The sequence below is a fragment of the Equus przewalskii genome, unplaced genomic scaffold, assembly GCF_037783145.1.
Source record: "Equus przewalskii isolate Varuska unplaced genomic scaffold, EquPr2 ChrUn-13, whole genome shotgun sequence".
Taxonomy (NCBI): domain Eukaryota; kingdom Metazoa; phylum Chordata; class Mammalia; order Perissodactyla; family Equidae; genus Equus; species Equus przewalskii.
The window spans coordinates 3401586-3423586 of NW_027228750.1; the positions used below are offsets into that span (position 1 = coordinate 3401586).

Consider the following 22001-nt stretch of genomic DNA (forward strand, 5'->3'; position numbering starts at 1 on the left):
TTCTGATTCATAACTGATGGATTTGGTCCCTAAAGACATAGAAAAGACCAAACCCATAGAGGTGTCACTCAAAGTGGCACCATTTGCACAAGTCACACAATTGCCAAAAACCAGCTGCAAAGTTAATGACAATTTTTATGCTTGGAGCAAACATTCCTTTATTAATTCCACTTATTGGGTGTTGTATAAACCCAAGGCATATAGTGTGCTAGTGGATAGTTGCTTTCCAGTGGGGATAGCCACAAACAAAACCAGTGTGCTTTTGGCTTTGGTGTGTGTGCAGCAAACACAACCGACAAGGAGAAAGAAGATGACCATGTACAGAAGGAACAAGCAGGGTGAAATCTTGAAAAGCTGCAGGTGTTCCAAGAGGCAAAATACTTGGCGATAATGTCTAAATAAGATCTTCTATAGAATTATATGAAATATTTTAAGAGATTTTCAAGCATTTTTGTCCTTGCACAGTTTTTGTTTAACCTTTTCCATTAGAATCGAATGCCCAAGGAAGATGCTCTTCTCTGTAGATACCGTGAGAAAAGAGCATCAAGATAACATCCCTCTTGTTGACATGAAATGAGTGTTATAAATTTGAAAACAACCTTTTTTTAAATTAAATAATTATGGTCCATCTTTCTTTGACGTTTTCCCCTAAATTGATAGTTCACATCACATTGTAGATTTTCAACATTGGAGAGACATTGCTCGATAGTTCCTTGGTTGTTTAAGTCCTGGAGTAGTGTTGATGTTTGAGACATACCTCTGGGGTCCCGTCCTTGGTCTCCACTAACCAAATGTTGGAAAACCTTTTTCTTTTCTGCAAATCTGGGGCCTGAACTTAATGACCTTAAGGGTTCTTTTCAACAATAGAAGTCTAAGGTGTCTTCTTTTCTGTGATGATTTTTGAATACTTTTCTTTGGAGTTGCATGTGTCATAAGGGATATAAATCCGTGAAGGTGTGACAGTTAAATACGCGATCTTACTTTTTCAAGCGTTGGTTTTTTATCCAGCCTTTCTAGTGCTTTTTCAGTGGAGCAACTCACGTTGACCAGCCTGCTTTTCTTTGGGAAACTCTTCTGAATAACTGTCTAGTTTGCTCCTCTCCACCACTGTTGTCGCCTGGCTGGACTAGGATTATTTACTTTTTAAGGGTGAGGAACAGATTCAACCAGCTAGAGTAATTTCCCCAAGGTCACTTAAGTAATGGAGATAGAATTAAAATTTAGGTCTTCTGAATTCCAGAGTTTTTTTCCTGTGACACCATCCTGACTCTTTACATGTCTCCAAATAAATCAAATTAAGAAAAAATTTTGACTGATTCACAGGAAGTGGCTGGTGAAAACCATACCACGTTAAGTGATAGTACAGACTGTGGGGAATTCTACAGAAGCAGGTTTCTTCAAGCAATAAATTATAAGGGGAAGAAAAAGAGGTGATGGGGGAACTTAGAGGTTAAAGAGATTTAAAGACATCTCAATTAATTGCAATATATGGACTTTATTTGATCCTGATTCAAACAGAAAAAAGTAAAAAATAGGAGAAATTTAAACAGTGACTGCCTATTTGATTATATTAAACAGTTTTTTAGGTATCATAATAGCGTGGTTATCTTTTACAAATAATCCTTGTCTTTTGGAAATATATACTGAAATATTTATGGCTTAAAACCTGGATTCTCTGGAGTCAAGCAGACAAGAGTCTACGTCTCTGCCTGCTTCATAGCCAGTGGGAAAGCAGAGGAGAAGGAGGATAGAGCACGGACCCTCCCTTTAAAGGGCACCCCAGCATAGCTTGCGCCCCTTCCATTCACACCCCCTTGGCCAGGCTGAGTTCACAGCAACACCCAGCTGAGGGAGACTGGGAAATGTCATCTTTGGCTGGCTGGCCACATGCCCATTTAAAACACAGGGGTTCTGTTGCTAAAGGATAAAGGAGAGATTGGATATTGGGGACAATAGTGTACCACTAAATGAATGTAACTTGTACCATTTTGAAACATATACAAAATTGAAAAAATTTAAAGAATGATATAAATAGTAAATATCATGGAGATTCTGGTGTTTTTTTTTTTTTTTGCCCCAATTGATCATCTTATGTACTCCCTGGGGTATATGCTCTGAATTTGGAAACTCTTGGTCTAAGTGGGAGAGTATGGTGTCTTGGACCAGAGTGATAGCAGTGGAGGTTGGGAGAAGTGGTTCAGGTTAGGATACGTTTTGAAAATAGAACCAAGAGGATTTTCTAATGGTTTGGATGGGCAATCAGGATGTCTAATAAGAAGTATCCAAATGACTTCTAGATTTCTGCCCCAAGCACCTGGATGAATGGTGTTCCTATTTATGGAGACTGGCAAGCAGGGGGACAGCAGGTATGTGGAGGAAACACGAAGTTTGGTTTGGGACATGTTGAGATACCTGTTATATTTCAAATGGGGACATCAAGTAAGGCACTTTGATTTATGAGTCTAGGTCTCTAGTGAGTAGTTAGGGCTGGAGGTATAAATTTGGGCATAATCACAGCATAATAGGCATTTACAGCCATGGGACTAGATGAGATCACCTAGAGAGAGTAGATGTTGGAGAGAGGTGTCCTGGAACTGAGTTGTGGGGACTCCAGCATTTAGATGCTGTCAAGAGGAAGAGGATCCAGCAAAGGAGACTGAAAAAGACCACTAGGGAGATAGGAATAAAACTCCAGAATGTGGTTTCTCAGAAGCCAAGTGAAGAGGGAGTGAGCAACTGTCAACAAATGGGCAGGTCAAGAAGGAAGAACAGAATTAAGCACTTGAATTGTTGTTGTCAGGTCCCCTAAAAATCTGCTGTCCCAAAATAATGACAGCATCTGGCATCATCCCATGGGATAAAGGTTTTTGGAAGAGACTCTATCATGTAGCATTAGATTCAGCTGTTTAAAATTTTTTTAAAAGTATCAGTGGCTTAAAAATGTAGATTACTTCTTTTACATTAAAAAAAAAAAATTGGAGGTGGGCGGCCCTGGGCACATTGCTGCTTTACGAAGCTGTCAGAGCCCAGGTGCCATCCGCTCCTGCGGCTCCCTGCTGGTTCAGGTGGCAGGGTCTACAAAGGGCAGAACAGTGCGCCTTACCCTTTCAGGGAGACTTCTGAGAAGTACCACATGACCCTTCCTGCCTCTCATTGCCCAACACTTTTCACATGGTCAAACCTGGCGGCAAGAAAGGCTGAGAAATTAAGCTTTTAGTGAGTGGCAGTATGCCCAGCTGAAAATATCAAGTCTCTTACTAAAGAGGGGAGAATGGATGTGGGGGGGGGCGGGGGCAACTAGCAGTTTCTGGTCAGGGGCCTTTCAAATCAAACCAAGAATTCCTGCCTATTTGTTCTAACCCACTTGTGTTCCTAATAAGAGGAAAGGGTATGTGTTCATATTCTCATTCATTTTCTTTCTCCCCTCCCCTCCTGTCCTCTTCCTGCGCTTTTATCTGTGTTGTACTTGCTGTTAGTGACCCCTCGACCCACCTTAGCAGTGCATTGTGGTCATTTCACCATATCCTTAAGTAATCTGCCTTTGGATTTTTAGTAACTGGATAGAGACCACCTCATGAACGTACTATACTTTTCTGTTGAGGACACTTGGGTTGTTTTAGTTTTTTGGGGGGTGAAGATTGGCCCTGAGCTAACATGTGTACCAATCTTTCTCTATTCTGTATATGGGACACCACCACAGCGTGTCTTGATGAGTGGTGTGTAGGTCCACACCCAGGATCTGAACCTGAGAACCCCAGGCCACCAAAGTAGAGCGCAGGAACTCAACCACCACGCCACAGGCCGGCACCTGTTTTACCTTTTTGATGTTGTAAATAAGGCTGCAGGAAATATCTTTGTGCAATTTTTAGAGGGAGGAGAGGGGCAGATCACCGATGGTTTCTGTAAGTTAACTTCTTAGAAATGGAATTGCAGGGTCAAAGGACTAGCAGAGTTACCAAGAGCATCCACTCTGTAGGTCAATGCTAGTAGCTAATAGCTGTTTTTTTAAGCGTATTGACTCAATTAATGCTCAACCTGCCCTATGAGTCAGTCATATTTCTCAGTCCCATTTACGGTTAACCCCAGGAGGAGACTGAAGCACAGGGTGTGAAGCACTCACCTGACGCTGTCGTAATGCTTCAGCGAGACTGCAGGCACCTCGCTTAGCAGTGTCTGGCTGCTGGGTGATGAGCATTGTTAAGGCTTGTTATGCTCCACTGCTGCATTGCCCTACCGAACACACGAGGCCAAGTTATGCTTCCACTGGCAGTGCCAAAAGCAAAACTTGTAGTGGAATATTTGCTTCTTTCAGGAAATAACACTGGGCCTGATATGTATCAACCCTGTGCATATAAGTTTATTTAGAAATACCATCTGTTCTCTTCATACACGGTAGTTGTGTTCTATAAAGTCACTGTAAACAAGGAATTAACGAATTCTGAACTATATAGCTCCCAGGGGAAATATAAGGTTAGGTTCCTGCCAGCCTCTGGTCACAACATTTTTGGCAAAATATCAATACATAACCTTGTTTTATGTGTGTTTCTATTTAAAGACACCTTATCTAGTGTATATATATGTACAAATATGTTGATTCATTAACATTGAATGCATGGTCAACAGCACTGTAACTCATGCCCAAATAAAGCTCATCTAACACAGGTGTTTTCTCCTCAAGGCACATTGCAGCCTTCTTGTGCTGAGGAACACTAGACGGCACTTCAGCACTATCCTTGGGGGCCATTTAAACAGTGAAATAGCCAACAAAAAGCACTGAAATGAGAAAACATGGCGCTAAATAGGACACTTGTTCATAGTATGAGAACCAAACAAGAGGGCAGAGCATTGCCTTGTCTGGCCTCAGCTGGGGACGTGGGCCTCGGGCAACTCAAATTTTTCACATTCTGCTGCGCATGTCCGCGAGACCTCGAAAGTGCTGGGAGTGTTGATTTGGGGACTACAAATAAATTTCAGCAAGTAGGTAAATTGCAAATACTGAGTCTACAAATAAGAAGGATTGACTGTATCTCTGTTTTGATCAATTCAGCTAATTCTATTTCTTGCCTTTTGTTACAGATCATTCAAGGCACAGATATGTGCTTCTTGCAGTACCACTGTTGGTAATAGTTCTAATAGTTGTTTTTCTAGGAGGTATGTATACTTTCTTTTAAAAAAAAGTTTTCAAACTCAAATTGATTTTTCAACAGCCAGAAAATGAATAGTTTGAAGATGAAAATAAAGTTTTAAATTTTAGACGTTTCCAAAGAAACAAAATTTTTTTTGTTTTACTTGTTGTCTGGGGCTGCTGAGTGTGCCAGATCCCCAAGATTCTGTATTGTCTTAAGGTAGAATGAATCCTCAGGCCATAGAGTGCTTTCTAGGTGTAGGAACACAGCCAAATATACCCGGGACTGTTCCACAGCCTTCGTTTATCTGTGATTTGCTTCAACATACAGTTATACTTCTGCTCTCTAAGCCAGATTTGCAGAAGACCCTTTGGTCTTGGCTGCTGTGGTCATAATTTCCATGTATTATAGCCCAGAAGGAGGTCCCAGGTAGGAAGGTGCTTTTGTGGAGTTGGGTCACGTGGAATGGGTAAAATTTACCTAGTATTACCTGGGTTGCATTCCTGAGCCTTCCTCAGTTGCCTGAGATCTTGGGCCAAACTAGAAAGCAACCCATATGCCCTGAAGAACTGATGACTTGTACCCAGCCTGTTCTTTCCTGATGACAAGAAACCACTCCTCAAGTCCCAGAGGACATCGACCAGGCTGTAAACGTGAAGAGTAGATGTTCTTGAGGCCCCAACAGTTTCCATATCAGCCTGATATGAAAACTGAAAGGAAATTTGCGAGACTCATTTGTCACTCCCACAGGCAATGCTAAAGAGTAAGCTTTCTGCAGGGTGACAGCATCTAGGGTCCATGTCATTTCTCACTTGTGTCTTGAACCAAGTTTGCCAACTAGATTTGAGTTTTTGAAGACCTGCACTGTTCAGTACAGTAGGCCCTAGCCACATGTAGTGGTTTAAATATAAAACTTAATTAATTAAACTAAAATTTAAAATTCAGTTCCTTGTTTGCACTAGCCACATTTCAAGTGCTCACTAGCCACATAAAGCTCGTGGCTACCATAACTGGACGTCCCAGATATGAAGCAGTTCCATCATTGCAGAAAGTTCTGTTGGTCGGTGCTGACCTGGATTATTTTGGTTGTTGGCACTAGAATATGATTTCCCGAGGATACCGTTTCCATATTATAGGTTGCAAATTCCCTGAAGCTCCCTAAGTGATAGATTATGAGTCAATTGACTCTCCTCTAAGCAAGATATAAAAGTCAGCTGAAGAAAGCTTTGAGGCATCATTACCAATGAGTAAAATATTTTGGGAGCTCAAATGTTCATTTAAAAAAGTTATTTTTAATCCCCAAATAGCTGTATTATAGTTAATCATCTCTTTAAGAGATTGGTCCGCAGAAACCAAAATCATTTTCCACTCAGGGTTGTGGATCTATCACCAGAACACCTGAACCAGAGAAAGGCGGCACCGAGTGCCCATACAACTCCAAAACAACTGGTTGATTTAGCTGAGAAAAAGTTAGAAAATTACTAATGCAAAAGACAGAAAATTACTCCAGTGGTCAGTGCTGGTAGCACCGTAGAACCTGAAAAAAAAAAATGCTTGTTCTTCAGCAGGCATCTCAACCCTAAAGCCATTAATTGGGAAAGTGAGGCATTACGGAGCCTTCAGAAGGGGAGAGAGTTGAATGTGGCTCCAGTGGCTGGTTGTGGTTGACAAACACCTTTACAAGCTCACTTAAACCTATGGACTAGGCTGCTGGACCACTAGTGTGGCTCCAGCTTAGGGCTGATGCCTTTTATGGGAGGAAAGTCATGCGTACATGTGTAGGAGTGGGATCTTAACGTCCAAACCTGTGCTGTCCAAAATGGCAGCCATGAGCCACATCTGGCTGTTGAACCCTTGAAATGTGGGAGTCCAAAATGAGATGGACCATAAGTATAAAATACCCACTGGATTTATAAGTATTAAAAAAAGGCATGTAGCACCTTTAAAAAACAAAATTAACAAGGAATTTATAGCAAAACCTGGTTATTACAGTGCTATAAAAAAGGCATGTAAAATATCAATGTTTATATTGATTACATGTTAAAATGATAGTATTTTTGATATGTTGGGCTAATAAAATATATTATGAAAATTAATTTCACCTATTTCTTTGTACTTTGTAATGTGGCTACTGAAAATTTAAAATTGCTTATGTGGCTCACGTTATACTCTTATTAGACAGCGCTAGTCCAAACCATTTTAGCCCTCCCTTCCTCTTTAGCCTTATGCACAGGCTGCTGCAGAAATAACCATTTTCTTAACAGTTTTTGTTTTTCTATCTTCTGATGACCAATTTTTGAACAACTCATTGGACCAACTTGGTACCCAGTATGATTTAGGCATTTAGGAGAGTAGGAAACCCCAGCTTGACAGAGCTCCAGTTGAGAGTTTTCTAGATTCAGGTCTCTGATAGGCTGTCAGTAACTCCAGATTTCAGCCTCTCTTGAAAGTTCTTTAATTGAGATAAACATTTCTTCTTTTGTAGCTTTTCAGAGATGGAGAGCAGAATGATTCAGAACCACTTGAGTTCCCTGTAGACTGTGCAGTGGGTAAGTTGTAGATCGTGTACTAGAGCCGGGACAGCCCTGATGTAGAGGCCTGTTTCCTGGGGAGCCAGACACTACTTATCTGTCTGTTGCCTTGAACAGTAATAAGTAATGTCAGCAGATATACTAACCACGGTTCATTAAACACAGATCGTGTGCCAGGCGCCTGCTAGCTGCTTTCCATATATCATCTCCTTGAACCTCTTGATGATACCTTGCATGAGGGTCTCATTACCACTTGCTTAGAGACAGCAGACATGAGACTCAGAGACGTCGAGTCCCAGTGGTAGAGCTGGGATTCACGTCTAGGTCTTCAGACTCCAAGGGTTATACTGTTTGTTAACCACCACAATGTACTCCCTCCTTCTCCCATCCCAGGAAAACTGGACCAAGGACTGGGTTCTCTTCAGGAGCCAGGGTCAGAGCTGGGCCTGTAGCATGAACAAAAGATAGGACGCAAACACAGTCAACAGCAGCAAAGGCAATTAAGTAAATTGCCATAAGGAGGCTCCGGAAGACCCCCTCCTGGCAAATCCCCCTGGTGGTCAGGAGGCAGGGGCCTGGGAGCTGGGCTTTGAGGGATGAAGGGAAGAGTAAAGGCCCAGGGTGGTAAAGGGCAGGATAGAGAAGTGAGTCATCCTCTTTGGGGCAGCAAATGTTGGTGGAAGAGAGGGCGATGGGGCTGGAGGGGCAGGTTGGGCCAGGCAAAGATACTGAAACAGAGTTGCCAAGAGGTTTGGGTGGCTTTTTTTGGGAAACTACTGAGGATTTTTGAGCAGAGCTATGCTTTAGAAAGGTCACTCTGCTGGCAAAACATAGGGTGAATTAATAGACAAGAGGCTGGAGCTGGGGACGCTGGTTAGTGAATAAAGGAAATAATCCAGCCAAGCAGAGGAGAGGGCCCGAATCGGGGTGGCTGTGGCAGAAGTGAATATGGAGGGCTGGGTTTGGGAGAGAGTGTGGAGATCATATTAACAAAGGTTTCGGCAGAGAGTGCGGGGTCTGGTGCCAGACTCCTCAGGGTTAAATGCCAGTTCCATCCCTCACAGGTGTCGGACAAGTCACTTAAACTGTCTGTGCCTCAGCTGTCTTGTGGAAAATGGGTATAACAATAGTATAGAAATAATAATGATAGTGTCGGTAATAATAGCATAGAAATAACATGTACAGACAAGTTAATATAAGTAAAATGCTAAGAATAATGGCTGGCTCATAATAGTGCTCAACAAATCTTAGCTATTATGATTATGATTGTGATTATTCAGGAAAGAAGCCAAAAGTGACAGGAATTCTGACCGTTGGTGCCCAGGAGATGATAACTCTGGCAGGCAGAGCAGAGGAGTCAGACAGGCTCTTGTTTGGGAAGATGAATTTGTGCTTTGGCGGGCTGAGTGTGGGCTGCAGGCACATGACTCGGGTAGGCATGTCCAGCACATAACTGAAGCAGTGGCTTTAGGGGATGGAGCTGGAGTTACACATTGGGGAGTATCTTCATCAGGACAGTAACTGGTGCCCTGAGCGTCTGAGGTCACCTAGAAAGAGAAGCCAGGGGCCCGCGGGTGGTGGGAAGAAGGGTAGGAGCCAGGATGGGAGAAGTCCAGGAGGAGAGCCAGCGTGGCGCCCTGTTAGAGCTCCCAAGGGAGGAGGCTGCGGGTTAAAGCTGCAGAGAGGCAAAGGAGGAGGAAGGCTGTCGAGACCTCTGGCTTTGTTAAGCGAGTTGCTGGTTTTCAACAAAGCTATTGGGTGAGAGGTTGGAGTGGGGATGAAGAAAGGATTGCTGTGCAGAAGCAAGGGCCTGGGGGAAGTGGGACCAAGGGGTGGGCTATGAGGTTTCCTTTCTCCCCAGCTACCGGACAGAACAGTGCCCAAGTTACCTGGGAAGTCAGCTGTGGCAGAAGGTGTTAGGCAAGGGATCCCAAGGGATAGCTCAGCTAACCATGCATAGGGAACAGGCTGGGCTGGAGTGGGGAGGCTGTGAGGGGTTGGTGGGCCAGGAGGCCACGTGGAGAGGGTGGAGTGTAGTTGAGCAGCCTTCGATGAGGTGAGGCTCAGGTGTGCTAGCAGTGAAGTGGGGAGGGGTAGGAGACTGGGGCACATGGTCAGAGGTGAGGTGTTTCAGATTTGAAGCCATATGTTTGAGTGCCAGGTAAGAGCGAGATCCAAGGTGGGCCTCTGCTGAGATCCAGATGTTTACAGTGGAGGTGCGGCCATCACCAACAGTGATAGGGAACATGTTCAGGGAGGGCTGTCATCTAGGGCCACTGAGAAAGCTGATGGAGTATCCCAGGACTCATTCCTTACCTGTTCCTTTATTCATTCAACAAACATTTATGGAGATTACTCAATGTCAGGCAGTGTGTTAGCTGATGGCTTGAGATCAACGTACCCAGTGAGGCTAGACATTGTGTGGGATTCAGAGAAAGCGTATATTAGGGTCCTACCCTTAAGAAGCTTATGGTCACACTGGGGAGAGTGGACGAGTGTGCAAGAAAAAGAAGGACTTAGGCAAGAAGCATGTGGTGACGGGCCAGAATTTGTGATGTGGATGGTCAGGGCTGGACCACCAGCAAGTGGGAGGTGAGAGGCCAGAGTAATCAGGAAGACTTTGAAGGGAGCACCACGTGAGCTAGATCTTCAAAGAGTGGAGTGGAAAAGGCACCGCAGCTGGAGAAGCAGCAGAGGTGAGGACATGGAGGGGAACTAAACCTACTGGAGTCATTTGATAAAGAGATTGGCCTGCTTAGCATCAAGTTGAAGAACTGAGAAAAGACACTGAATATTTGCAAGGAATCTTTGGAAGTAGGGGCATTAAAATATGGTGATATGGGAATAGGGAGACCTTGTAGGTTCTTGAGTAGGAGAGTTTTGCATGAAAAACACTGCTTGGGAATGATGAGTCTAGAAAGGTGAAACTGACAGCTTCGGGTCACATCCTGGGGAACAATCTGGGGAGCTTGGGGCTAGGTGTGGGAGAGGAGCCTACTTTTCTCAGTATATTTTTGTTTACTATTCATATTTAGTGTTTTGTGTGTTTCCTACCTATTTAATAATAATTTTTAAATTTAAAGAGCCCAATGTGGCTGCATTCCCTGAACTCAGTTATTAAAGGGTTGTCATATATGGTGGCAGGTAGGCGTTGGGGAGGGAACAAGTACAACCAGGAGCAAATGCAAAATTGTCACATCTCCATGAGGACAGTATCAGGAAGAGTTAGACCCAGGTGCAAATATCCGAGGACAGCCAAGTGGATTTCAGCTGTCTGAGGGAAGATGGACACAATATTCCCCTTCTCACCAGACAGTTCCATTTAGGCAATTTCTGGGAGTGCTGGTCATCTTCATTTTTGGTAAATGTCTGGAAAACAGATCACGAAGTCAGCCAAACTAAAAAGGGAGCAGGGTCCCCCATTTCTCTGGGAAGAATTCTTTACAGATGGCATCTGGGCATGAAGGTGATGAAGGGGCAGCCCGAGTCCTTGGTGTGCCTGGGGTGTGTGGGTGAGGAGGCCCCTGGGGAGAGGGCGGCCCAGTGGAGGGGCCGGATCCCGCCAGACACTGCTCTCAGGAGGAGTCCCGGGCCTGCGGGTCTGGTTTGAGAAACACCGCCCACTTTGTCCCCCTCCAAAATTCACAGCACCCATCTTCGTGTTCTGTGAGGTCCTTTATAAGGCAAAGTCCTAATTCGGTTTCCTTTGCCTCACCCCTGTGGGCACAGCACTAATTTTTTTAATGAATTCTTGTTCCCAATGGAGTGCAGATATTTTGGGCCCTCGGGTCTGGTCCAGTCCAGTCCAGTCCAGTTTGGCCTGGTCTATGGAAAAACAGATGGTGGGGAAGGCCATAGGCCAAGAAACAGAATCTCTGAAGGGGCTTCTCAGGCAAGGCTGCAGCCTTGTGTTTGGGCTGACTCCCACTGAGATGACCCGAGGTGATTTTGTCGTCACCGCAGAGGTGACCCGAAAGGAAGAGAAGTTGAAGTGGGAAGTCAGCCATCCCCACGTGGTTCAGGTGGCAAAGAAGGAAGTGGCTGCTAGAGGGGTGACAGTTTACATATGTGGATTATGGTCTCAGCTCTGTTATTTGGAAATTTCAGTTCCACATAGTGGAAGAGAAGACGGGACTGTTAATGAGTGCTGTGCCCTGAAGGTGGGACACCAGCTACCATCCCGTGAGGGCTCAAGACAAATCCTCCTCCATCTCTTCTCCCTAGCACCCTTGGTTTTGATGGCTTTATTACAAAAGGGCTACTCACATTAGAACAGGAGGGTAGTTAAGACTTGGTCTGTAGCACACATTGACTGCATTTTATAAGGTACTAATATGAGACTTTTTTTTTATAGGTCCAGTTTGTTGATAATAGAAGATGAAATCCAATGTGTAGTAACTAAGTTATTTAAATATCTTTGAAAAACTGTTGGATTTACCACTCGTGTTTTACATGATCTTTGAAGAAACTTTGGAAGTGTAACTTGAAGTGTTCATCAGAGGCCAATTTTTTTTTTGCAAGAAATATCAACCAACACAGACAAGCATTAGCTTCTGCTCTGTTACCAACACTTTATGTGACTAGGTGCTCACTTGGCTATCGATTGTTTCTTGTAAATTGTGGGTTGGCGAGATGAAGCGTTTGTACATAAATGTAAATACGTACATAAGTGACTGGGTGGTTTGGCTCTTTCTTCCTGTTAAGTTAGAAAAGTAAGAGTCACATACCTCAGGAAGTGAAGGCTTTTCACTGAAATCTGTACTCCACTTCTGTTTTGTTTTAGAGGAAAAATAATTCATTGCAGGATGGGTAGTGGAGCGAGGGAGAAGGCGGACAAAGGTGCTGTTGCTTCTTGAGTCCGTGGCTCTTGACAGGAAGGAAGAACATACGGGTCTTCTGTAGGTTTTGAAAAGACTGAATCCCCAGCATCCAGATGCAGGTGTATAACCTGGGTGGGCCAGGAGACTTATCCCATCAAGATGTCTTAACCCACTTAGTATATTGTATTAGTTGTCACACTGGCAGGTGAGCAGCCGAGAACTCTTCACAAACTGTAAAGTCGTGTACCAATGCAGAAGAGCGCCTCTCCTGAATCAGGAAGTGGATAGCCCCACTGTCCCCTGGGCAGCCATCAATCACAGTCAACACATAGAGGGCTTAGCTCCTGAGCCTGCACTCCTCCTGGAATTTCTGTCCCATGAGAGTCTTCAGCCTGAAAGAGGAAATAATGCTTTTTCACTCCAAGGCAGGTGTGTGAGCAGGTCCCCGTGAGACAGCTCCATCCGAGCTCTCCAGAGCCGTCAGCGAGAGTGAGGCAGGGGCCTGGGAGCCCTGAGGACTCCTGGGAAGATCCCTACTTCTCCCGAGTCCCCCTGCCTGCAGGTGGCATAGCTTCCTATCAAAGTGTGTCTCTGACGAATCTTTCAAACCTTTTATTCCGGGCCCTATAGGGAGCCTGGGACTCCTGGAACATCCTTCATCTTCCAGACTCTCGTCTCCATATACTCTGTATGGCCCTTTCCAGCCCCATCCATCCACAACAAGATTCCTAGTGTCCTCTTCTATGAATGCTCCCTTCCCTTTTCTGTGCTCACTGAATCCTGGCTCTCCCCGAGGATGCTGCTTCCCGCAGCCTTCTCGAGGGAGAGCTGCTGCCTCTCCTGTGCCCCCTGCTGGGCCTCAGGGAGGGAGTGTGTCCTCCTTGCTCCTCTCTGCTTCCAGACCGTTGCTCCTTCCTCAGCTTTGTTGCTTATGCCAGCAGATCACCACCCCCTGACATCCCTTTTTCAGTTATCTTTGTTCCTCATTCCATGAAGATTTTAGCACTAGGTTGAAATCTGTCTCTCTTAACACTTCTCCTTTCAGAATCTGAGTATTTTCAAAACCTGCAAACCCAATACCCTGCCGTGGTCTCCCCCAGCAGCCACTGCCCTGTTCCTGCCCCTTCCGTTTCCAATACCCACAGCCCCCATAGGCTCAGTTATAGGCATCCCCTCTCCCCTCCCTGTCTTCCCCATCATTCCCTTGAGGGCCCCAACTCCAAAAATCCTGCAGCCCTACCAGGACCTGCAAGCCAGTGATCCCACCATCTTTTCCCTGGCCCTCAACCCTTGGCATTCTCCTTCTCCTTCCTGCCTGCTTCGGATCCCCATTGTTCATCAGGATAATTATGCCTTCACCTGCACTCTTTTACCCCCTCACCTGTCATTTTCATTTGGCCAAATCCCAACCATGGTTACAGTCACCTCTACCTGTTCCCTCCCTGCACCCGAACTGCTGGACATCCCTGGAGAAAAATGCACCACTGGTGATTGGTTTCACTTCAATGACCACAAACCTCAGATGGAGTCGGTGTTTTTCAGAGCTCTTCGTTGCATTGCCCTGGTCCGTTCACTGTCTCCTCACCTCTCTTCTTGGATCTGCAACCCTGTGTCCTCACTCCCAACTGCTCACCTTACTTCCCATGTCACTGAAAGCAAGAACAGCAGAGGAGACCCCCTCGGGCTCCCCCCGAACACCTGTACACCCAGCTGTGTTGGCACTCATGGACTTTGCCTCCTGTCCTGTTACAGTGGGTGATCTCTCCTTGCTCCTTAAACCAGTTTCTCCACTTGTCTTAGTCTGCTCGGGCTGCTGTAACAAAATACCAAAGACTGGGTGGCTTAAAAAGTAGAAATTTATTTCTCACAGTTCTAGAGGCTAGAAGTCCGTGATCAAGGTGTCGGCTGATTCAGTTCCTGGTGAGGGCCCTCTTCCTTGCTTGCAGACATTGGCCTTCTCGCCATGTCCTCACATGGCAGGGAGAAGAGCTCGGTGTCTGTTCTACTTCCCATGAGGGCACCAGCCCTATTGGATTAGGGCCCCATCCTTATGACCTCGTTAACCTTTGTCACCTCCTCACAGGCCCTGTCTCCAAATACAGTCACATTGGGGTTAGAGCTTCAACGTATGAACTGTAGGGAACAAAACATTCCATTGATAACACTGCTTATGCACAGGATCTCACCTCCTCTCACCTTCTTGTCTGTCCACCTCTCCCCCATCATCAGCTTTTACCTTTCTACTGTGTCGTATGAACATATTGTCATTTCTCATCTTCAGAAAACCAAAACCTTCTTGATTCCACTTCCCTGTCCAGCTCCTGTCCCATTTCTCTGCTATCTTCTATGGAAAAGTTCCTTGAAAGAATGATCTGTACTTCCTTTTTCTGATTCTTCCCCCCTTCTTTTTTTTGTTTAGTTTTTTTTCTTGTGATGAGAACTTTTAGGATCTGCTCTCTTAGCGCCTTTCAGAAATGTAATACAGTATTGTATCTATAATGACCGTGCTGTACCTTACATCCTTGTGACTTATTAATCTTGTAACTGGAAGTTTGTCCCTTTTGACCACTTTCGCTCATTTTATTTTATTATTTATTCCTTATTGTGTTTTATTGTGTAGGTTTCAGGTGCATGGCTTTATAGTGTGACATCTGCATACACTACAGTCCGCTCGCCACTGCAGTCCAGTTACCGTCATCACCATACAGTTGACCCCTTCACCCATTTCGCTCACTCCCCACCCCCTTCCCCTCTGGTGACCACTACTCTGTCCTCTGTATCTATGAGTTTGTTTTTGTTTTATTTTGTTTTTTCATTTGTTTTGGTTTTTTTAGTCTTCTGTATATGAGTGAAATCATACGGTATTTGACTTTCTCCAGCTATCTTATTGTCCTTAGCATAATACCCTCAAGGTCCATCCCTGTTTTCAAAAATGGGAAGATTTCATCTTTCTTTTATGGCTGAGTAGTATTCCATTGTCTATATATACCACAGCTGCTTTATCCATCCATCCATCAGTAGACATTTAGGTTGTTTCCATATCTTGGCTATTATAAATAATGCTGCAGTGAACATGGGGGTGCTTCCATTCTTTACGGAATTCACTTCAGTCAGGCTTTCACCCCCACTACTTGTCAAGGTTAGCATGACTCCCTCATTATAATATCCGATGGTTAGTACTCAGGCCTTGTCTTACTCTGTTTATAAGCAGCGCTTAATGCAGTGGAGGGCCTCACACATAATTATTTAATGGTTTGTGGGTGCTACGTGCCACAGGGTAAGTGAGATGAAGAAAGCTCAGTATGACAGGGCAAGAAGCCCTGTGAGCACTTGTGATGAATGTGCTAAGTCCTAAAATAGAAGTATATGCAAAGAACTAAGGAATTATGCTCATATGACCCAGCGATTCCACTCCTAGGTATATACCCAAGAGAAATAAAAACATATGTCCACACAAAAACTTGTACATGAATGTTCATAGCAACATTATTCCTAATAGCCAAATAGTGGAAACCATCCAAGTGCCTACCAACTGATGAACAGGTAAATAAACTGTGGTATATCCATACAATGGAATAGTATTAAGCTATAAAAAGTAATGAAGGTCTGATACATGCTACAATATGGATGAACATTTAAAATGCTAAGCAAAAGAAGCCGTGCAAAAGAGACCTCATGTTATGTAACTGCATTTATACAAAATGTCCAGAATGGGCAAATCTATAGAGACAAAAGGTAGATAGGTAGTTGTGTAGGGCCGGGAGGAGGATGTTGGGGGTAGAGGGTAAGGGTGTGACTCTAATGAGTCCAAGGTTTCTTTTGGGGATGATGAAAATGTTCTAAAAGTGTTGTAACTGTACAACTCTGTGAATGACTAAAACCTTTGAATTGCACACTTTGAATGGCTGGATTGTATAGTATGTGAATTATGTCCTAATAAAACTGTTATTATTAAAAAAAAAAAAAAGAACTGAGGAATTAGAGGAGGGGCCAGGCCTTTTCCAACTGGGAAAGTTGGAGCCCCCGTCCTGAAGCAGGCCCTCCCCGTCAGCTTCTTCAGCCAGGCTGAGCTCTGTGGTGGCTGAAAGGCTATGCAGGTGACCACCCTCCCCTCAGGACCCCACTACAATTCTCCCCTCTGCCGGTGACTGAAAGTGACGAGGGCACAGAGGAGTGTTCTATTTGGAGTCTGAGCAGAGAACAACAATGTCTGTAGCCTTAGACACCAGCCAGTGAGTCTATGAAAGCCTCTTAAACCAGAGTTCAACTCAGAATTTTGACACAGATTGTCCCGCTGTTTCTCCTCCCTGCCAGACTTAGCCATGCTCTGCCCAGTGTGCAAGTCCCCTGGCCATCTGTCTTCTGTGCTCCCATTCCTGTACTGCGCCGTGCTTCCTGTCCTGCTCCTCCTTCTGGGGATGTCCTCTTCCAAAGCCAATGGGACCTCCTTTGCACAGTCAGCAATCTACCCTCCACCCTCAACCCTCAGCCTCATCTCTGTGTTTTAGTACCTATCTCTCTGCATCCCCTGGTGCTTGTCAAGGATTCTGTCTCCACTAGCAGCCCTCTCCAAGGGTCAGGCAGGCACTATTGCACTATTGCTCTCCTTGTTTCATAAATGAGGAAACAGGCACTTGTCCAAAGTCAGTCAGTCATAAGTGGCAGAACCAGGATTCAAACCCCCAGGCAGTGTGGGCCCAGAGGCCTCCTGAGCACCAAGCTTTACTATGGGAAGACAGATGCATGCAGTCAATCTTCCACGTAGAGGTGGGAGCCCTTTGAAACTCTTCTCCAAGTTTTGTTTTCTGTTTGCTCCAAGAAAGCATTTATTCTTAGTTGAGGCATTCTCTAGAGAGAGGGCTTACTTTTAACCATCTATGTTGACCATGTAGCAAAGTGCTACGTGATGTATTATAAACTGAAAGATATAATCCTCCACGCCTCCTGACTCCCAGGCCCACTCGGAACTCATGGTGTTTCAGTCACAGGATGATTGACGGTCACATAATCAGAGAGCTGGTTGTGACCTGTCAGGCCAGCTACCCACTCACCAATTCACAGCACATAAGCTTTGCACATAAGTGAAGTTCTACCTCTCGTAACTGACTCACTGTGTCACGTGACCCTGTGCACTCTCTCTGTGGGACATGCTGACAGCTGCTCCCTCCCGGTGGGCACACTGATGCCAGGCTGCCACATAAAACTGTGTCTACCTGTTGACGTGAATGTCACCTACAGTGAAATGTGTTTGTGCCCGAGCCTTATGCCTCTTGTGCCTTAATAAATATCAAATAAACTGGGGAAAATGTGAATGTAAAAGTAAGAGAATTACTGTTTCTGTAAGAACCAAGTTGACAGTTTTGGAAAGACTTAATCAAGGAGAGATCTGAAAAGATTGTTGTTCTCCTGGGTGTAGGCAAGACAATTGAGAAGATTAGGGGGAAAGCGTCTCTAAGAGGTTCCTGTACTGAACTTGTTTTGCAAGTGTCTTAAGTTCTCACTTCACTCTACAGAAGCTGAACTTAGAAACTATAGACAATGCATTAAGGGTGTGATTTTTTACAAAACACAGGTGAGGCAGAACTCCAAAAAATAGACATTCTCAATGAAGAGATCTTGGCTCTGTCAAATTATTGGTGAAGGAATGTACATTTGTATGTTTTAGGTTAACAAAAATGTTGAAGATGTGTATATATAATGTAAAATTTTCTTCTTATGTCTACTCATGGACTTTTACATTAGTGCATAAATGTGATTCTGTTATAAATATTATTTTAATTTCAATGCAGTCTTTTCTTTTTTTCCTTCTGAGTGGATCCTCCCTTACTTTCTCTCACCCCCTCTCCTACCACATGACTGTCCATCCCCTAAAACCAGATGCCAGCTGGGTCTGAGCCTGCCATGTTTTCCTCCATGCTCATGTGTGTGGGCTCACATACACCGTGAGGGCGGCGTCATGGGGATTATTTCTTCTTAAAAATGCGGTAATTTTATACCCAATTTCCTGTACTTTGCTTTTTCTCATCAATTGTTCATGGTAATCCCTATGAGTCACCTGATATAGCTCCAATTTAATTCTTTTTAACGGCCGCAGAGTATGCCCTGGCATGTCATAATATATTCAGTAGTTCCCCCTTTTGAAGGACGTCTGCGTCGTTTCTAGGTTTTGTTCGTTTCCCGCCACAAACAACAATTCGTTATACATCCTTGTGCATATATCCACACATTCTGGTATTTTTACTTCCATGGGGTAGATTCCCGGGAGTGGAACTGCTACTTCAAGAGGTATATGTATTTTTAATTTTGATTTTAGTAGGTGGTGTCACATTGCTTTCCAAAAGGCTATGCCATCCCAGAGCAATGATGAAAGTAACCTTTTCTCTGCATCCCCACTAGCAATAGGTATTATCAGTTTTTTAAAGGTTTGGTCATTCTGGGGGCCGGCCCCGTGTACAACTGGTTAAGTTCGCGCGCTCCGCTGCGGTGGCCCAGGGCTTCGCTGGTTCAGATCCTGGGCGCAGACATGGCATCGCTCATCAGGCCATGCTGAGGTGGCGTCCCACGTGCCACAACTAGGAGGACCCACGACTAAAATATACAACTATGTACTGGGGGAATTTGGGGAGAAAAAGCAGAAAGAAAAAAAAAAAAGATTGGCAACAGTTGTTAGCTCAGGTACCAATCTTTAAAAAAGAAAAAAATTTGGTCATTCTGATAGAAGTAAAGATGTATCTCATTGCTACTTAAATTTACGTTTCCCTGATTACTAGAGTCTGAAATCATTTCCTATGTTTTTTGATCATCTAGACTTGCTCTCTGTGAATCGCCTATTTGCATTCTTTGCAAATTTTCCTTCTTTTTTTAAAAAAAAATCATTGCTTCAATTAATTTTTGCGGCTAGTCTATCATTTTCCATCCCCTGTCCCATTGGATAAGACTGAAAGATGTTATAAATGTTGATGTGTTGTATCATAAATCATTTGAAATGAACTGAGGAAATGAAAGCTGCCAAGGCTTTGAAAAAAATGGTTCATTTTTAACCATTCTAACATTCTAACCTAAAAGAAGAGATTAGAACCAAAATCAAAAGGAAGGGGGGAATAAGAAACCAGGATGCTTGAGAAGATAGAAATGATATATCTTGTGGTTCTCAAGTTGATTTGTGGAGAGAAAACACAGTACAGAAAAGTCAAGTCTCAGGAGGGCCACACATTCACACGTGCACGCACGCACGCACTGCTGTCCGCTGACCATTTACTGTGTGCCAGTCACGGTGCTGAGCGCGTTGCCTGCCCTCTTCTCTGGGAGGCAGGTAGTACTGTGTCCCGTATATAGAGATGGAAAACAGGCTCATAGCAGTGTAGGAACATGGTTAGCTAGTAAGCGGTAGACCAGGAGTTAGACCCAGGTCTGCCTGACCCCAAGCCCTTAGCTGGTAGGTGACTGGGCCTGAGAACTCTCCAGGAGCAAATGTGTGGACAAAGCTGGCACTGAGGAGCTCGGGCCCAGGCTCGGGTTCCCAGCTGGGCCTGGGAAGGGGTTACAAGGCAAGTGAGGAGAAGTCAAAAAAAGTCGAAGCCAGGGTTGGGTGGTTTCCTGAGGAACTGGTGTGGTCAGAGAGGCCTTTGGGGGAAGTTTCAACCTGTAAGGCTGTTCGGGGTGCTGAGGGGTGGCAGGCGCCAGAACACTGTCCCCGGATGAAGTGACTCACTCACCCTGATGTCACACCGCACCCTTGGCGGGGAATCACGGTGAAATAAGTGTCACAGCAAGTTGAAGGAAGTGCACCGTGACGAGCTCAGTCCCTGGAGAGAAGGAACAGCCTTGTTAACCCTGAATTCACAAACGCTTTGACTCTAGGCCCTCCCCGCCTCAGCCTCTGGGTGACAAGACCCCTGAAGACAACAGACTTAGGGGACTGGAGGAGCCACACTCTGAGACCCGGCGAGTGGGGTGAGGAAGGATTCTGTGGTGGCAGGGGCCACGAGGTGCCCGCCTGGCCTGCTGTATGACCTCCGTGGAAGGTCATGGGAGTGAGGGCAGCTCCCTGAGTCTGCTCCCAACTGCAAAATAAGGATAATGATGCTCACCCCGTGCGCCTCACAGGGGCTGAGTGACATCGTTGTAAAACATGGAGGCACTGTAGAAATAGTACCATTTGCGAGGGGTTGGAGGGGCACTGACAGAAAAGCCATGAGGACCCATAGGAAGCCCTTGAGAGGACCCCTCATCCCCGGGGCCTGGTGACGCTGGTTCTGTTCCAGAAAGAAGGTGACAGGCCCTCGCTCTAGGGCTCGCCCCACCTCCGAGAATATGGGGATGTTAAATAAGACCGTATATAAAACAACAAGGATTCCTAGAGCAAGCCCCAAACTAATCCTCTCCCGGTGGAATTCCCCACCGGAGCGTCTGCCCCTGAGGTATCTCTGGGAATCTGTGAAAAGAGGATTTGGGGTTGAATTCAGCAGACAGAGGTTCGAATCTCAGTTCTCCCATTTATGAGCAGAAGCCAACCCCGGACCTTGGCATTCTTCGTCTGTACAATAGAAAAGCACTACCTGTTCCATGTGGCTGTTGTGAATGCTATGTATGAAGAATAGTGCGGAACACATTTGGTGCTGGATAAATACTGGATGAATTTGAATTCACCAGTGAACTCCATTCTCCCCTTTGTTGTTCCCCTCCGCAGTGGGAGGAGGGGAAAGGCGAGTGGAGGAGGACAGAGGATTTATGGGAACTCGCAGGGCTGTGCTGTGTGCTCTCTCTATGGAAACGCGTCGACGCTCCCAGCCACCCTGTGAGGGGTGCAATATTATCCTTCTTTCACACATGAGGCACCTGGTGCCCAGAGAGGGGAAGTTGTCTCCCCAAGGTCTCACCTTTTGAACCCAGGCCTGACATCAAAATCCATGCCCTTTATATAATCCAACACCCACAATCTATTCAAATCTACAATTATTTTTCTCAGTGACAACGTGAGAGAATCTCAAGGTACAAAATACACGCTGACGAGAGAAGTTTCAAACACAACCTCATATCATTCGATTGCTCTGCTGTCACCTGCTGAGTCATCTTTTGGAGGACTCTCCGTCACCGCTGTCCTTTTTCTTATCTCCCTCTGCCTGCACCCCCAGGCCTAGGTTGGAGAAGCATAAAACCAGAGTACAAGAGACTGCAGAGACCATCCACTCCAGCCCCTCCCTCTGGAGGGGAGGAAACTGAATTCTAGAACGTCAAGTGCCCAAAGTCGCCCGGTTCGAGGCCTGAGCTCCTAAGTGCCAGCCCACGCTCTTTCCTGAGTCCCCCGCCTCCCTGGGAGGCACAGGCTACTCCTCTTCCTCTCTGTGACCCTTTCTAGAAGCAGGTGTCAGAGACATAACATTAAGGACAGGGGCACAGAACTGCATTTTCCTTTGAACTGGACAGTTGGTCCACTGGACCGCCACTTTCTTCTTCCAGATCTAGGACATTTGATTGCTAAGAAATTGTTTCCATAGAAAGTGGAAATGAAAAATCCTTTTGCT

At 45.1% G+C, this 22001-nt stretch overlaps 1 protein-coding gene across 2 annotated transcripts in view; it reads left to right on the top strand.

The window, feature by feature from the left end:
• Nucleotides 1–18261, top strand: part of CD58 (CD58 molecule) — a 40950-nt gene extending 22689 nt beyond the window's left edge. Inside the window, exons 4-7 of one of the 2 annotated variants that reach the window (XM_008529655.2) lie at nucleotides 2298–2366; nucleotides 5077–5151; nucleotides 7612–7675; nucleotides 12012–18261. In XM_008529655.2, coding sequence (XP_008527877.1) covers nucleotides 2298–2366; nucleotides 5077–5151; nucleotides 7612–7637 — 170 coding nt within the window. In that variant the 3' untranslated portion in view covers nucleotides 7638–7675; nucleotides 12012–18261. The remainder of the gene's footprint in view (nucleotides 1–2297; nucleotides 2367–5076; nucleotides 5152–7611; nucleotides 7676–12011) is intronic. The other variant, XM_008529657.2, reaches the window with a different exon arrangement.
• The last annotated feature ends 3740 nt before the right edge of the window (nucleotides 18262–22001 follow it).